The sequence below is a fragment of the Schistocerca nitens genome, chromosome 5 (genome assembly GCF_023898315.1).
Source record: "Schistocerca nitens isolate TAMUIC-IGC-003100 chromosome 5, iqSchNite1.1, whole genome shotgun sequence".
In the NCBI taxonomy this organism is placed as follows: domain Eukaryota; kingdom Metazoa; phylum Arthropoda; class Insecta; order Orthoptera; family Acrididae; genus Schistocerca; species Schistocerca nitens.
In genome coordinates this window covers 566,591,871-566,610,787 of record NC_064618.1, presented here as the reverse complement: position 1 = coordinate 566,610,787, position 18,917 = coordinate 566,591,871, and the positions used below count along the sequence as shown (strand labels likewise).

Below are 18,917 nucleotides of genomic sequence, written 5' to 3'. Positions count from 1 at the left end.
ACAACCCCACTAATGTCAGATGACGGGACAATGGGAAGCTGGCCAAGGCAGGAGGACTGCAGCCTTGGCTGCAGCATCAGCAGCCTCATTCCCAGGCACTCCTACATGGCCGGGAACCCACAGAAAGCTGACAGGAGAGCCATCAGCAGCAGAAGAATGGAGGGACTGCTAGATCCGTTACACCAAGGGATGGACCGGATATGGAGCTCCCAGGCTCTGAAGAGCACTGAGTGAATCAGAGCAGAGTACATACGATAAATGGCGGCGGGCATACTGAACGGCCTGATGGACAGCAAAAAGCTCGGCCGTTAAGCTGGACCACTGGTCGAGGAGCCGGTATTTAAAGGTGACTGCCCCAATGACAAAGGCACAGCCGACACCATCGTCAGTTTTGCAGCCATCAGTGAAAATAAAGGTGTGACTGGCAAGTCGCGCACGAAGTTCAACAAACCTTGAGTAATACACTGCAGTCAGATTACCCTCGGGAGCGAGCTGAGGTCGAGATAAATATGAACCGGAGCCTGGAGCCACGGTGGTGTCTGGCTCTCACCCTCTCTGAAGGTGGTAGGGAGGGCAAAATCCAATTCTCGAAGCAGGCGACGAAAGCGGACTCCAGGGGGCAGCAGGGCAGACACATACAACCCATACTGACTGTCGAGAGAATCGGCGAAGAAGGACTGATAAGAGGGGTGGTCGGGCATTGACAACAGCCGGCAGGCATACCGACAAAGCAGTACGTCGCACTGGTAGGTCAATGGTAATTCGGCAGCTTCAGCATAAAGACACTCGATGGGACTAGTGTAGAATGCTCCGGTCGCAACACGTAACCCCCAAATGGTGGATGGAGTTGAGACGGCGTAAGATGGATGGCCGAGCAGACGAGTAGACGAGGCTCCCATAATCCACCTTTGATCGGACTATGGACCGATACAAGCGAAGCAGGACAGTGCGATCCGCTCCCCAAGATGAACCACTAAGAACTCTGAAGACATTAAGGGAACATGTACAACGGGCAGCCAAATAAGAGACGTGCGGAGACCAACAAAGTTTCCTGTCCAGTGTGAGCCCTAGAAACTTTGTTGTTTCCACTAATGGGAGAACAACGGGACCGAGATGTAAGGATGGCGGAAGGAACGCTTTATATCGCCAAAAGTTGATGCAAACCGTCTTCTCTTCAGAGAACCGGAAGCCATTTGCCACACTCCATTAATATAGGCTGTCTAGACAACGCTGAAGGCAGCGCTCCAGGAGGCATGTTCTCTGGGCACTGCAGTAGATCGTGAAGACATCGACAAAAAGAGAGCCTGAGACATTAGGTGGAATGCAATCCATAATTGGATTGATCGCTATGGCAAAAAGGGCTACGCTCAAGACGGAGCCCTGAGGCACTCCGTTCTCCTGGAGGAAGACGTCGGACAATACGGAACCCACACATACCCTGAACTTTCGATCTGTTAAAAAGGAATCAATAAAAAGGGGCAGGCGACCGTGTAGGCCCCACCTGTGCATAGTGCGGAGGATACCTCCTCTCCAACAGGTATCATAAGCCTTCTCCAAATCGAAGAACACGGCTACCGTTTGGCGCCTTCGCAAAAAGTTGTTCATGATGAATGTCGACAAGGTCACAAGGTGGTCAACAGCGGAGCGGCGGCGACGAAAGCCGCATTGAACATTGGTAAGTAGCCGTCGAGATTCAAGAATCCAAACTAACCGAGCGTTAACCATGCGCTCCATCACCTTACAGACACAGCTTGTAAGAGAAACAGGGTGGTAACTAGAAGGAAGGTGTCTATCCTTCCCAGGTTTGGGTATAGGAACAACGACGGCGTCACGCCAACGCATGGGGACTTGACCTTCGGTCCAGACACGATTGTAGGTACGAAGAAGGAAGCTTTTGCCTGCCAGAGAAAGGTGGGCCAGCATCTGAACGTGAATGGCATCTGGCCCCGGAGCAGAAGACCGGGACAGTGCAAGTGCACATTCGAGTTCCCGCATAGTAAAGGGGGCATTATAATTTTTCAGATTCAGCGAGTGGAAGGAAGGTTGCCGAGCCTCTTCTGCCTCTTTCCTGGGAAGGAAGGCAGGGTGGTAATGGGCGGAACTTGAAACCTCCACGAAAAAGCGGCCGAAGGCGTTGGAGACATCCACAGGATCAACAAGGACCTCATTACCTGAAGTCGGGCCAGGTACCGAGGAGTGGGCCTTAATGCCCGACAGCCGGTGCAGGCCACCCCAGACGACAGAAGAGGGAGTAAAACTGTTAAAGGAGCTGGTGAAAGAGGCCCAACAAGCTTTTTTGCTGTCTTTGATGACTCTACGGCATGGCGCTCGAAGTCGTTTGTATCCAATACAATTCGCTAACGTAGGATGGTGGCGAAAGATGCGTAAAGCACGTCGTCGAGCACGGATAGCGTCTCTACAAGCCTCATTCCACCAGGGGACGGAAGCGCGACGTGAAGAAGAGGTAGTACGAGGAATGCAACGTTCGGCAGCATGGATGATAAGAGCCGTGAGGTATTCGACTTGACTGTCACAACTGAGAAAATCGTGGTCCGGAAAGGTCGCCAGGGAGAAGTAAAGTCCCCAGTCAGCTTTCGGTATGTTCCAGCTCGAAGGACGTGGGGATGGGGTGTGGTGCAGGAAACGAACGACACAGGGGAAGTGGTTGCTCGAATAGGTGTCAGAAAGGACATACCACTCGAACCGACGGGCAAGAGTGGTAGAACTGATCGACAGGTCCAAGTGGGAGTAGGTATGAGTAGAGTCCGAGAGGAAAGTCAGGGCGCCAGTATTGAGGCAGACAAGATTGAGATGGTTGAAGACATCCGCCAAGCGGGAGCCTCTGACAGGATGCAGGAGAGCCCCAAAAGGGATGATGGGCATTGAAGTCGCCAAACAATAAAAACGGCGGGGGAAGCTGAACAATCAGGTGCATCATGTCAGCCCGACTAACTGCGGATGACGATGGAGTGTAGACGGTACAAACGGAAAAAGTAAAGGCAGAAAGAGTAATACGGACAGCTATTGCTTGGAGTGGGGTGGTCAATGGGATGCGATGGTAATAGACATCGTCCCGAACGAGCAACATGACCCCGCCATGAGCTGGAATACCGTCCACAGGGGTGAGGTCAGACCGCTCTGAGGTATAGTGGGTAAAAGCAATACGGTCAGTTGGGCGCAACTTGGTTTCCTGGAGACCAAGGACGAGCGGACAGTGCAGGCGGAGGAGCAGTTGTAATTCCTCCCGATTAGATCGAATACCTCTTATGTTCCAATGTAACAAGGCCATCGCTAGTCAGAAAAAAAGGGGGAACGAAACGGGTGAAGAGCTGGTCACCTCGACGGCCGCGGAGGGCCAGGTTTCCAGGGAACAACGCTACAACCGGCGGGAGGCGGATCCTGTTCAATCGAGTCGTCGCCAGCTGCGGCCGCTTTCCCTGGTTGTGTAGGAGGGGCAGCATCATTCGCCGACGAGATGCCAGCTGAGCGCCTGGCAGCAGAGCGTCCCGGCGAAACTGAGGACGGCCGGGAGCAGCGACTCACGGATGGAGCGTCAGACGAAACGCGCCGGGGTGGAGAGGGGGATAAAGACTTCTTCTTGGAGGCCTTTTGGGAAGTCCGATGAGGCATGGTGATTGTGGCCTGGACCCGAAGAAGGTCCTCATGCGCGGGGTCCGTTTTGGAACGCCGGACCTCGGAAGCTGGGGTCCGGAACGTTTCCTCGATGGACGCCTGAGAAGAGGATCGCTTCTCAGGCGGCGGAGGGGGAGGAGGAGGAAGTGTGGCCCCTGGGGCATAGGGGGCATGGGCCGGGGCCGCGAGAGAGGAGGATTTGGAAGGGAGGGATTTGGGAGGCGGAGGCATACACCCCGGATGCGGGGAGGAAGTGGAGGGGGGACAGGATAGAGGTGAGGATACTGGGGAAGGAGTGGACACGACTGAGGCAAACGATGTTGTCAACGTCACGGGATGGAGGCGGTCATACTTCTTCCTGGCCTCAGAATAAGAGAGGCGATCCAAAGTTTTTAATTCTTGAATCTTCTTCTCCATCTGATATGCGGGGCAGTCTAAAGATCTAGGCGAGTGGATGCCAGGACAATTGACGCACCGAGGTGGTGGGGTGCATGTATGTTCCTCACGAAGAGGACGTCCACAATCGCCACAAAGGGACTCAGCCTCACACTGGGACGACATGTGCCCAAAGCGCAAACACCGTAAGCAGCGCATAGGAGGCGGGACGTAAGGTCGCACGTCGCACCGGTAGCGCATCACCTTTACCTTCTCCGGGAAAACGTCCGCCTCGAAGGCGAGGATAAAGGCCCCGGTGTCGATGCGACTGTCTTTGTCTTTGGGGCCGCGCTGGACTCGCCGGACGAAATGCACGCCTCGATGCTCCAGGTTGGCCCTGAGCTCCTCATCAGATTGCAGCAGGAGGTCCCGATGAAAAATAACCCCCTGCGTCCTATTCAGTGCCAGATGCAGGACAACGGACACTGGGATGTCCCCTAGTCGGTCGCACGCCTGGAGCGCCGCCGACTGAGTGGCGGAGGTGGTATTTATAAGAACGGACCCGGAACGCATTTTACTGAGAGCCTCGATTTCCCCGAAGATGTCCTCGATGTGCTGGACAAAGAACATGGGCTTGGAGGTGGCGAACGTCCCCCCCATCGGTCCGAGAACAGACTAAATAGCGGGGGACGTACTTCGCCCAAGCCGGCGGGCCTGTCCTTCCTCCCAGGAAGTTGCCAAGGGGGAAAGGGCAGGAGAACCAGAACCAGAGACAGTACTTTTCTTTTTAAAAGACTCTGCCGCAGAGCGACCCGATACATGTTGACGTTTCATCTGTGAAACGTCCGCCCCGATACCACCCACTCCGACCAGGAGCTCTCCCCAGCCTCAGCAAGGGCCACCTGGCAGGATGACCGTTGCCGGGAGTCCTGATGCCCCAAGGAGACGGGCATCTACTCCTTGGCCGACGTGGGGAGGGTGCAGCTCAGGTATCGGCAGTACGATCCCTGTGTTGTCAGGTGGGCTACAACCTAGAGGGTACATGACGACCCCACCGCAACGGGCTGGCTACCGTGCTGGATTTCGGGTGCCATGGAAAGTCCATCATGATCGTAGGTGCAGATGGGGACGCACTATGGGCGTAACTTGTAAAACCCATCAGGGATTTAGGCCCAATTTGAGGAATAGTGGGTGTGGTTACAACGCCGTTACAATGCTGAGTGCCAAGGTCTTAGTGCACTGAGGACCAGTGAGACACCACGTAAGGCGTCCTTCCCCAAAAGGCTCGTACTTCTGTAGAATTGTGAAAAATGGAGGTCAAACCCCAAGGGGGCCATCACATGGAAGGCCGAAACGGTTGAAACTCCTTTTAGTCGCCTCTTGCGACAGGCAGGAATACCTCGGGCCTATTCTTACCCTGGACCCGGAGGGGGGGGCACAGTTTTCTATCAAACGTTACGTCCCAAGAATTTGGCAACATCCGTGAATGAAAGGACAACAGGGCCTAGATGTAGGCAAGGCGGGTAACACTTCATACAAGGACAAAAATGTACACACACGATCTTACTGGGAGAAAACCTGAAGCCTGTTTCAATGCTCCATGAGTGGAGGCAATCGATACATCCTTAAAGACGTCGTTCAAGAAGGCTGGTCCACTGAGAGCTGTAGAAGATCACAAAATTGACGACAAAGAGTGAGCCTGAGACATCGGGAAGGAGGCAATCCGTAATTGGATTTATGGCAAACAGTATAACACTTAGAATGAAGCTCTGGGGCACCCCGTTTTCTTGGGAGAAGGTACGGAACAGTAGCATTCACCCACACCTTGAATATGTGCTCTGTCAGACATTCACAGATGAAAAGAAGTAGCCGACCTCGAAAGCCCCAAGAGAACAGTGTGCAGAGGATACCTGTCCCCAACAGGTATCTTATGCCATCTCCAGAACAAAAAATATCGCTATCGTTTGGCATTTCCCGAAAAAGTTGTTCACGATATAAGTGGAGAGAGAAACAAGGTGGTCAACTGCAGAACGATGCTTTCGGAAACCGCACTGGGGAGTGGTTAAAAGGTTGCAACACTTCAGCCACCACCCTCAACGGCAATTTACCATATGCTCCAAAACCCTACAAACAATACTCATGAGGGAGATTGGGCAATAGCTGGAGGAGAGATGTTTGTCCTTTCCAGGTATCGTAACAGGATTGACAATAACTTCCTGTCACATTCTGGGAAAGGTACCGTTGACGCAAAGTCGGTCATAAAGGCAAAGGAGCTAGCACAGACTAGGGCACGATAGATGCAGCGAAATTTGGACGTGGATACCATCCGGTCCTATAGCAGGAAAGCGAGAGGAGGACAGTGCATGTCTGAGTTCCCGCACAGAAAAACGGCTTATAGCTTTCACGATTTTGAGAGGAAAAAAGCAAGAGGTTGCTTTTCCGCTACCCGTTTCTTTGGGAGAAAGGCTGGTGGGTAATTAGAAGAGCTTGAAATCTCAGCAAAGTGTCAACTCATGAGAGAGGTTGCAACTGGGTCCTTTAAGGTATCCTGCGCAACAGCTCACAGATCTGGGAATAACTAAGCGTGCCAGATATCTGTCCGATTTGACTCCGAACGACTGATGAGGGAGTGAAGGTATTAATGGAGCTGGTACAGAAGTCCCAGTTTGTCGTCTTGCTATCGCGTGTGATACAATGGCATTGCGCACAAATATGCTTATAGCGGATTCAGTTGGCCAACGTAGGATGAAGGTGGGAAACACGAAGAGCACATCTTTGCTTGCATGTTGTGTCATGGCATGCCTCGTTCCACCAAGGAACTTGGGAGCGCCGGGGCAAAAGGGAGGTACGGGGTATTGAACGTTCTGCGGCTATAAGAATAACTCCCGTACCACGAGTGACCTCATCATTGATGCTAGGAAACTGACAGTCATCAGAGGTTTGCAGAGAGGAGAAAAGTGTCCAATCAGCTTGGGATAACTTCCAGAGTCTTGGGCGCATAGATGGCAGTCGTGGCTGTAATCTAAGGACACGTAAAAAATCGTCACTTGGGGTGTATCAGCAAGAGCGAACCATTCAAACTGCCAAGCTAGCTGAACAGTACAGAACGAAAGGTCCAAATGAGAATAGGTTGACGTGGAGGCAGACAAAAATCTAGGTTCCCCAGTGTTGAGGCAGGCAAGATCTGCTTGGTGGAAGAGTTCAATCAATAGGGACCACGTTGGATAAGGATGCAGAGATCCCCAAAGCAAGTGGTGGGCATTGAAGTTGCCAACCAGCAAATAGGGGGGATAGAGCTGACCAAGGAGATCGGCTCTTGCCATTCGAGTGGATGACGGAATGTATATGGTACAAAGAGAGACGGTGAATCCAGAAAGGGAGAGACGTACAGCAACAGCAGCTTGGAAGGAACTCTGAGTGGATTGGGTGATAAGGGATAGTATCACGGAGGAAAATCATAAATCTTCCATGTGCCAGAATTCCAGCAACAGAGGAGACATCGAACTGGACTGTTTGGAAATGAGAGAAGACAAAGTGATCTTGGGGACAAAGCTTTGTTTCCTGAAGATTGATGACCGGGGAGTAAGATCATAGTAAGATCGACAGTTCATACTGATTGGAGCGAATTCCGCGGATATTCAGGGTGTATACGTGGACAAGGAAAAAAATTCCCAGATTTCCTGGTTAAAAACACACTTTCTCCTGGATGAAAACACACTTTTCTGTGTTATTACGAGACAGAATATTTTCCCTAGTAACTATAAAACTTGTCAATTGTTTGAATGGTTATGTTTTTATACAAAGGGCGTAGAATTTCCCGGCACTTTAGAAAACTCAACTCATGGACGAAAACTCCTTTTGGAAAGGTTTTTGATGTGCAGCAACATGTACGCTGCATATTTTCGTATTATGAAAGTATAAATTCGAATTCCACCAAACACCGCATGTTACTTTCCGAACCATTGTAATCGAGATTGCAATGCCGCTTTTGTAAGCTAGTTACAGTTCATGTCACGTGATCCCGCCAGCCAATGACAGCGGATATTCAGACCACAGGACACGTGCTGTAGTTAATAGCAACATCACTGTTAAGTAGTGCAGATACACATACAGGAAAAGTTAATGTTTTAAATTAATGCACATAGTGTTGCTACAACAAAAGCAAAGCTTTCACGTATAATATTGGTCTGTAAGGTTCATAAGCTGCAAGAGAAGCTAAGTTTTCACATATAATGTTGATATTTTTTGCGCGTGTTACACTTTAAGATATATCACACAAATGTGCTCGTAAAAATTTTAGCCGAGTCCAGTGACTTGTCCTCAAAGTTTTCCACAAATAAATTAGCTACCACAGAGGAGAGCGAGCTTCCCGTAGTACTACATCAATTTGCTCATAATAACGACATGAATGTGTGATCCTCTGGGCTCGAAATACTTCTAAATGGCTCTTCATCAAACACACTATGATATAAGAAATTCATTGTACATTCTCGCACATAGTTCAACTTTCGTAAAAGGTAATTTACTTTGAAAGTAACACTTTTCAAACCACCATTTACAATAGTTTCCCGCGGCCTGTTAGAAATAGGTTTGTTTCAATAGTCGTCAGCAAGTGCCAGATAACAGGTGCCACCGCACTTCGGAAGCAGCTATGACGCAGGATGCTCATATGTTCGTACGTGTAAAACATTAAGGGGCTAAGGAAAGGCTCAAAATCATGAAAAGTTCAATTTTTACTTTTTTGCGTTTTCTGAATCTGCAGACTATTACCTTTTAATAGATATATAATTTATTCAATTCCGAAGACTACAACTATTTTTAAATTTTTTTTTGAAATGTGTTCTACATGGGCGTGACCCACTGTGGCGCTGTTAAACTGCTGTCAAATGGTGTTATTATTAACGTCCGTGTTCATCAGGTACATTTTAGTGATGTGAGATAAAGTATGTGTTGTGGCTAACCTGTGATGGTTCAATATATATCGCTGGTGTGATTGTCGATTGTTTCATGTTTATTTACTCTGTCGTTATCTCGAAAATATTCGTAATTAATTCTTGTTTCTTGAGTGTCTGTTTTGTTGAAGTATAATAATGAGTAAAAGTAAAGTTATTAGAAATCCTCTGAAGGCTTTTAAGAAAAGGAGAAATGTTGGAAAGCCAAAGGTATTTAGAAATATGGGAATGAAGATAGGTTCTAACATGGTACGAGCGATGCTTGCTTTAGACAAGGAACGCCTTCGGGCTGCAGACAGGGCTGTAAAGAGTCTAGAAATACAAGCAAGATGAAAACAGGAGGAGGAACAAGAGGAAGCTGGAGGAGGAGTTTGCAGAGGATGAAGATAATCCATCCTATGGACCTGGAATGCACTAAAAAGTTAATCCAATCTTTGTCGCTCGATTCCCAAAACTTTTATTTTCTCATACTAATTACATGTTTTCAAAGGATCTTCCAAACATATTTGTTTCAAACTTTCAGTAAATGTTACACAGTACCTTCTGCATAATGTAACACAGCCTTTTTCCAAAAAACTGTATATTTTTGAATATATAAATAAAAAATTGCAAAAAATGTTGTGAATTTTCATTACAAATGAAAAAAAATCATCTTTAATAACTGAACTAAAATTTTGTAAAATCCCTGTGTTAAGTTGTAGCCCATATTCCAATAAATAATCTGTGAAAAGTTAAACTTCCTACCTCAAATACTTTGTGAGGAAAGATGTAATTTGTAAGCGTTATTTTAACATTGCAAGTATAGGGTGTTCCGGAGCCCCTTAAAAGATCTTACATTATGTCATAAAAGAAAAGAGACATCAGAGGATACTCCAAGAACATCGGAATTTCGTGAACCATGCTAAAATGGCACATTTAAAGTGCATACTTGAAGAGCACATTCGTATGTCCAGATTCCCAATGAAGTAGACATCGGCCTGACATTAAGCTTTTCAGTGTGGGTTTCGGGATGTAAATTTTCTTGGAGTACCAGTACTGTATTAACTCATTTTTGATTCTTTATTAAGGCATAATGCCATATGTGCTAGAAGATGGAAACGTGCACTTGAAATGCAGCGAGCAGTTGAAATTAGCCAATAGTGTGGAACTAAACACTTTGTTTCAAACACATTGACTGATTCAGCATAAAAGATTACAAATTTCTTTAGCAAACCGAGAAAAATAACTTCACTGTTCTACAAGGTGATTAATGCTTGGCTGTCAGAAAAGTGGAAATAAAATAAAATCTGAAACTAATAACGTATATTAGCCTTCCGTAATTATATGAATGTATTTTAATATGAATGTATTTTAATTCACTTGATAGCTCCCAGCCACAAAAATCCATTTTGCTTTCATTTGACGTTGAGAGCAGTAAACGAAGAGGAAACAGCAAAATCACTAAATGTAAACACGGGTCACGTGGAGACTACACACTTCCCCACTGTAAGTCAGACTGCTCTGTGCATCAGCCTCGGATTTACGATATTTCCAAACCGGGGCAATACTAAGATAGTGGAGACACCCCGCCTCCCAGGCCCGCCTCCCTCGAGCGTTTGGGAAACAAAGTCAAGAATTTTAAAAAATCGAATTTTCAAAAATATGTCCATTTTGTAGTGTACATCTTTTTGAAGACGTCTGATATCTAAAACATAATATGTTCAACGAAATTTAAGACATGTTATTTGGTCTGAAATGTGCCAGAGTGCAGTGCCACCCCTCTTCACACAGCATTCTTCCATCACACGTTGCTGTATTTCGCTCAGTGGAATTGAAACGTGTATATTTTGTACTGGATGCCATCAAATTATATTCAGGACAGTGGAAATTAAAATGTACTGTGGTGCCTCTCCTGCTCCCAGTCGCCCGGTTTGACATCCTGCCCCTCTTTTTTTTTAAAAAAAAAAAATTATATATACTCTCAGTTAATACTGGATTGGATTATTTGTAATTGGGAGAACAAGAACTCTTCACAAAATCTGCACTCTTTATTGCCTGTTAGCTAATATATTTCTGTTTTGGGTGATACAAAATTAAATATAGGATTCATAAAAGCAGTGAAGACAAGAGACAAGCAAAACAGTACACATTTCTTCAATCCTTAGCTCCTAGTATCGTTTTCTCTCCGATCTTGCTACAGCTTTACATGGTGTGCTTTCCTTTCTGCGTCAGAATCTATTACCTCATCAAAGTTCATCAAACGTTTTGCTACATGAAAAATCGAAATATCGTTGTCTAATACTGCGTAAGCTGTTAATACAAACAGTGCCGAAGACTGGTGTGGTTTCTCCATCTGATTACCTCTATTCTGTCACTGTCTGCTAAATAAAACAATAGGCCTTTCTAACACTGCAGTATTTGTAACACACCAAATAAATGAGACTGTTTTGCTACAAATGGTCATTTTTATAACACGACAGAATATAATTCTCGAAGACCAACATAAAATGCCTATTAGGCCTACTACAAGCAAAAAGCTTTACGTTAGAAAATAGTTTCACATTTCATTCATACACTCCAGTTGCTCGAGCAACTCCCCAAGGGGAGTGGCGGGTTCAGCGGCGTTCGCAGCGCACGAGGCGGAGGGTCAATGTAGAGGCTGGCCGTGTGGCATCGCCCGCTCTGCCTGTGAGTGGACATGTGGCCGCTCCTTCAGCAAGGTCCGAGCAGGCACAAAGGGGGAGGGGTTTCTTAGTGATTGGGAGCTCCAACAGTAGGCGGGTGATGGAGCCCCTTAGGGAAATAGCGGAAAGGTTGGGGAAGAAGGCCAGTGTTCACTCTGCTTGCCAGAGGGTCTCATCCGAGATGTGGAGGAGGCCCTGCCGGCTGCGACAGAGAGCACTGGGTGCACCAGACTGCAAATTGTTGCTGATGTCGGCACCAATGACTCCTGCCGTCTGTGTTCACAGGTCATCCTCAGTTCAGTTCATACAGGCGGTTGGCAGAGTTGGCAGAGTTGGGAAGGCAGAAAGCCTCGCTCGCAGAGTGGAATCTGAGCTAACTATTTGTAGTATCGTTCCAAGAACCGATCGCGGTCCTCTGGTTTGGAGCCGAGTGGAAGGCTTAAACCAGAGGCTCAGACGATTCTGCGGAGATCTGGGGGTGCAAATTTCTCGCCCCCGCTATTGGGTGGAGAAATGTAGGGTCCCCCTGAATAGGTCAGGCGTGCACTACACGCAGGAAGCGGCTACAAGGGTAGCGGAGTACGTGTGGAGTGCACATGTGGGTTTTTTAGGTTAGAGAATTCCCTCCCTAGGCCCGACAAGACGCCTCCTGAGACGCGGCAAGGTAGGAGCAGGCAAAATGCAACAGGGAATAACAATATTAATCTTCTAATAGTAAACTGCAGGAGCATCTATAGAAAGGTCCCAGAATTGTTCTCATTAACGGTCACAATGCCCACATGGTACTAGGGACAGAAAGTTGGCTGAAACCAGATGTAAACAGTTATGAAATTCTAAACTCAAGATTGGAATGTATACCGCACAGACAGGCTGGACAGTTAAGGGGGAGGCGTGTTTATAGCGATAAGAAGTGCAATAGTATCGAAGGAAATTGACGGAGATCCGAAATGTGAAATAATTTGGGTGAAGGTCACGGTTAAAGCAGGCTCAGACATGGTAACTGGATGTCTCTATAGGCCTCCTGGCTCAGGAGCTGTTGTGGGTGAGCACCTGAAGGATAATTTGGAAAATATTTCGAGTAGATTTCCCCACCATGTTATATTTCTGGGTGGAGATTTTAATTTGCCGGATATAGACTGGGAGACTCCAACGTTCATAACGGGGTGGCAGGGACAAAGAATTCAGTGAAATTTTTTAAATTGCTTTATCTGAAAACTACCTTGAGCAGTTAAACAGAGAACCGACTCGTGGCAATAACATCTTAGACCTTCTGGTGACAAACAGACCCGAACTATTTGAAACAGTTAACGCAGAACAGGGAATCAGCAATCATAAAGCGGTTACTGCATCGATGATTTCAGCCGTAAATAGAAATATTAAAAAAGGTAGGAAGATTTTTCTGTTTAGCAAAAGTGACAAAAAAGCAGATTTCAGCGTACCTGATGGCTCAACACAAAAGTTTTGTCTCAAGTACAGATAGTGTTGAGGATCAGTGGACAAAGTTCAACACCATCGTACAATACGTGTTAGATAAGTATGTGCCACGCAAGATCGTAAGAGATGGAAAAGAGCCACTGTGGTACAACAACCGAGTTAGAAAACTGCTGCGGAAGCAAAGGGAACTTCACAGCAAACATAAACATAGCCAAGACAGAAAATCCTAAGAAATATTGGTCTATGTCAAAGCAGTAGGTGGATCAAAACAAAATGTCCAGACACTCTGTGACCAAAATGGTACTGAAACAGGATGACAGACTAAAGGCCGAAATACTAAATGTCTTTTTCCAAAGCTGTTTCACAGAGGAAGGCTGCACTGTAGTTCCTTCTCTAGATTGTCCCACAGATGACAATATGGTAGATATTGAAATAGACGACAGAGGGATAGAGAAACAATTAAAATCGCTCAAAAGAGGAAAGGCCGCTGGACCTGATGGGATACCAGTTCAATTTTACACAGAGTACGCGAAGGAACTTGCCCCCCTTCTTGCAGCGGTGTACCGTAGGTCTCTAGAAGAGCGTAGCGTTCCAAAGTATTGGAAAAGAGCACAGGTCATCCCCGTTTTCAAGAAGGGACGTCGAACAGATGTGCAGAACTATAGACCTATATCTCTAACATCTATCAGTTGTAGAATTTTGGAACACGTATTACGTTAGAGTATAATGACTTTTCTGGAGACTAGAAATCTACTCTGTAGGAATCAGCATGGGTTTCGAAAAAGACGGTCGTGTGAAACCCAGCTCGCGCTATTCGTCCACGAGACTCAGAGGGCCATAGACACGGGTTCACAGGTAGATGCCGTGTTTCTTGACTTCCGCAAGGCGTTCGATACAGTTCCCCACAGTCGTTTAATGAACAAAGTAAGAGCATATGGACTATCAGACCAATTGTGTGATTGGATTGAAGAGATCCTAGATAACAGAACACAGCATGTCATTCTCAATGGAGAGAAGTCTTCCGAAGTAAGAGTGATTACAGGTGTGCCACAGGGGAGTGTCATAGGACCGTTGCTATTCACAATATACATAAATGACCTGGTGGATGACATCGGAAGTTCACTGAGGCTTTTTGCAGATGATGCTGTGGTGTATCGAGAGGTTGTAACAATGGAAAATTGTAGTGAAATGCACGAGGATCTGCAGCAAATTGACGCATGGTGCAGGGAATGGCAATTGAATCCCAATGTAGACAAGTGTAATGTGCTGCGAATACATAGAAAGATAGATCACTCATCATTTAGCTACAAAATAGCAGGTCAGCAACTGGAAGCAGTTAATTCCATAAATTATCTGGGAGTACGCATACAAAGTTGATCGTCGGTAAAGCAGATGCCAGACAGGTTCATTGGAAGAATCCTAAGGAAATGCAACCCGAAAACAAAGGAAGTAAGTTACAGTACGCTTGTTCGCCCACTGCTCGAATACTGCTCAGCAGTGTGGGATCTGTACCAGATAGGGTTGATAGAAGAGAGAGAGAAGATCCAATGGAGAGCAGCGGGCTTCATTACAGGATCAGTTAGTAATCGCGAAAGTGTTACGGAGATGATAGATAAACTCCAGTGGAAGACTCTGCAGGAGAAACGCTCAGTAGCTCGGTACGGGTTTTTGTTGAAGTTTCGAGAACATACCTTCACCGAGGAGTCGAGCAGTATATTGCTCCCTCCTATGTATATCTCGCGAAGAGACCATGAGGATAAAATCAGAGAGATTAGAGCCCACACAGAGGCATACCGACAATCCTTCTTTCCACGAACAATACGAGACTGGAATAGAAGGGAGAACCAGTAGAGGTACTCAATGTACCCTCTGCCACACACCATCAGGTGGCTTGCGGAGTATGGATGTAGATGTGGATGTAGATATAGATCTAAAAGTAGTAGTACGAGATTTTTATATAGATTTGGAATCGACATATTCTACCCTAATTTGTGTGATGTCCCTGTTTCTCCTCTTTCCTCGTTCGAACAAGCAATCTTGTCATGACTAATTCTGGAACTATTCCTGCCGTTGTCAAAACTTATTCGCCAGTTAACTTCACTAACCCTGCCAGAATCACCAGTTTAGTTATCCCTGATTATGCATTTGTATGTTCGTACAAACCATTCTCCGCACTACTTCCAGAATAGAACTTCCGCAGCTGCTAAACGGGGACTGTACAACTGGCCCTTTCTTGAGTGCCAATCTGGCCAAAAAATTGACAAAATTTAATTTTCCTGGATACGCCGAGAAGATAATACGTAATCTTTCTTACCTGTTATTCCTGCTAGTCGTTTATTTCCACTCTGGTAGTCTGAATCTATGGATTTCCCTAGCAATTATAACAATGCTGATCATTTGCAAACCCAATCAATCACATAATCAGACAGCGATTGGTGTTCATCACTCATTCGGCTTTACTCCGCTCAGCTTGTATAGCCCGGTACCCTTTTGCCTGCATCACGTACACTATGCTAGCATTCAAAAATCAACTTTTTTTTTTTTAACCATGAGACCAAACTGCTGATGTCATCGGTCCCTAGGCTTACACACTACTTAATCTAACTTACACTAAGGACAACACACATACCCATGCCTGAGGGAGGATTCGAACATCCGACGTGGCACCCGCGCGAACCGTGACAAGTCGCCCCAGACCGCACGGTTACCCCATGCGGCTTATGATTCATTCAGAAATCAACCTCCAGAGTGTGCTCAAAACCCAACAGGGATGCGCATCAAAATCATATGAGTAATTGATAGACCAACATGCACTGGATGCTAGGCACTTCATGAAACTACATTTTCTCTCATCAAGAATATGAATCTTGAGAGGAACCAGCATGGTCGCCCATACAGTTGATGCAGTGAGAGGATGGGAGTGGACAATCACCCGCATGGGCATCCCTGCCACAAATAACACATTGGCTGTATTGGAACACGAATGGCTGGCATGATTAAACCTCTGACACCGATAGCAACGCATAGGGTTGGGGATGCAAGAGCGAACTGAAATTATTTCATATCTCGCTTTAATGCTGGATGGAAGTTGCACTCTGTCAAACGTCAAGAAGAGAGTGCGGGTCAGTACCAATTCCCTTTCAACCCTTTTCATTACTCTACGTATGGCCCTAACTCCCAGATCAGACAGAATTTTGAATGTCCTCATTTGATAATCCATCGAGTTATTTGATATAAACCACCCTGCACAATGGTGAGTTTAGCGTACGGACAGGGATGGTGTGTAGCAGTGTAGTTAAAAGAAATTTTTGTGCCTGGAGGTCACTGTCTGTTTATAATGATACGGTGTCATTTTGTAACTGGGAACGAGACTTTACAGGACCTGCAATTGCATCAAAGGGGTTTACTGTTGAGAAGTCTTGACCTTCGTTGGACTGAGAAACAACTAGGAACTTCAACACTGAGAGAAGAATTTGTCTGAGACTCATCTAGGTTTCTTTTGTGGGCGTAAGTTGAAGTAGAAGAGACCATTGTGAAAGTATCCCCCATGATTACCGGCGTCTCTGATTGCACACTACTTCCTAGTGGAGGCCCTCTCTGAAGGTACTACCGCCTTAAGTTATTATCGACACCTCAGGTCACACCTCCCGAGAAACAGACGGAGGGACCAATCGGCACATTCAGAGTCAAACACTCCACGATTCGAGAAATTCATCGCACATTTTCACAGGTAACAATTCATCTTGCATTAAAGGAAATTTACTCTGAAACTAACACTTTTTAAACCACCATTCACAATATTTTCCCACAACCTGTTAGAAATGTCGACAGCTGTGATGTCTTACTCATCGAAAGCAGTTTGTTGTTACAAAGTATTGTGCAGTCTTCATCCTAAACATTTTGACACACTTTGCTGTTGGCAGATGCTTGTATGTCCACTGTGGCTTGTAGCAGTACATAGACAATTTTCTTTCTTTACAACTGAAGTTTTATTTAGGTGTTATTCTCTCGTTTATGTCTTTATTGCCGCCAGTACTAGTCCGCCAGTACTAGTCCGCCAGTACTAGTCCGCCAGTACTAGTCCGCCAGTACTAGTCCGCCAGTACTAGTCCGCCAGTACTAGTCCGCCAGTACTAGTCCGCCAGTACTAGTCCGCCAGTACTAGTCCGCCAGTACTAGTCCGCCAGTACTAGTCCGCCAGTACTAGTCCGCCAGTACTAGTCCGCCAGTACTAGTCCGCCAGTACTAGTCCGCAGCAGCAAGCTAAAGTGAAAGTCTTGGGTAGAGTATCAGTTCTTACCAGTCAAAATTATGAAAATTTGACTGAAAATCAAAACAATGTAAAATTCATGTAATTCTAAAAAGTTCCCCGCCAAAAAAATTCCCACATTTTACTGGATTTACCAAATGTCCTGGGGCATATACATCCTGAAGGAAGAGAAAAACACCTGAAATCAAATCGTTTACAGTACAGTTCAATAATAGACAGGAGGCATCCATATTCTACTTACTCCAGTTTCAGGGGGAGTGAATGTTTCAGGTGGCTGCACAGGGCCTTCCCCAGGGCGCCTAGCATGCATGGTTGCGGCAGCTCTAGCCGCTCTGCCAATACCAGGCTGAGAAGGTCCTGGGTGTGGAGGCCCTTCACCTGGGCCGCGTGCCTGCTGCATCCTTCCTACACCTCCTTCTTGTGGCTGTGTCTGGCCCCTTGCCCTTCCTCGGGCCCTTCCACGTCTTCCAGTACCTTCCATCCTGAGGGAAGTATATTATTCACTATTTTAAGCACAAAATTATGTTCAAGTAACACAAATATCAGTTATGAAACATAACTGTAAAAACTCATTACTGTCAGACATCAATACTATGTCATAAAAAATACTGAAACCTTTTTCAGTCAACAGATATGTAGTGTTAAAATGTTTATATCTACAAACATCTAATGTGAGAGTGAAACTAACATTTTTTTTTACGTTGTTCATTGGCCAACAGGTGGTGGCAAATTTATTTTATTTATTTATTTTTTTTTTACACTAACTATGTAAGTTATAAGGGACCCATGCCCCCCCCCCCCGACACACACACACACACACACACACACACACACACACACACACACACAAATTAAACAGATCAAATGCACATTAAAATGTTTGGAATCCATTCCATGCCACGTGGTCTCGACATTCCTGCATGACCATCATGGATTTTGATGAAATTTTGTACAAACATTCGCATGTGTTCCCAATAAATGTAAATTAAATTTCACAATCACTAATTTAATACTATCAGATATACAGTCATTTGTTAGGCACCATAACGCAGCTACCAACAGGACACCCTTGAGTTTTTAGGAAATTTGAGACATGATAGCTGTGGTAATTTTTCTTGAAAGAAACAAAACTAACCTATCTTCTACAACTTTTTGCCCTCTCTTAATCAAAATAATGAAATTTTGTCGAGCAATTTTCAAATGGAATTATGAAGCAAAGTTGGCTAAAAAAGTAAATTGTTTAGCTTTTTATGTCTATAGAAATAACTGCCAGGTAAACCTGAAACATTGCACGTAATAACTTATCAATACAAGCCCTTACAATATAAAATTTCTAGCACACTGGACTCTTGTTCAGCAGGAAGATGGTTCAAACCTGCCTCCGGCCATCCTGATTTAGGTTTTCCATCACTTTCCTAAATCACTTCAGGCAAATATTGGGACGGTTCCTTAGAAAGAACATGGCCAACTTCCTTACCCATCCTTCCCTAACCCAATTGTACCAATGACCTCACTGTTTTATCCTATCCCTCAAATCAACCAATCTACTAATATAAAATTTCATTCTCCTACCGGCTTTCCAATAGTTTA

General features: G+C 45.8%; 1 protein-coding gene across 2 annotated transcripts in view; it reads right to left on the bottom strand.

The window, feature by feature from the left end:
- Positions 1–18,917, bottom strand: part of LOC126259211 (piwi-like protein Siwi) — a 151,100-nt gene that overhangs the window by 100,594 nt on the left and 31,589 nt on the right. For both annotated transcript variants that reach the window (XM_049955808.1, XM_049955807.1), the window contains exon 2: positions 17,569–17,809. In XM_049955808.1, the coding sequence (XP_049811765.1) occupies positions 17,569–17,808 (240 nt within the window). In that variant the 5' untranslated portion in view covers position 17,809. The remainder of the gene's footprint in view (positions 1–17,568; positions 17,810–18,917) is intronic.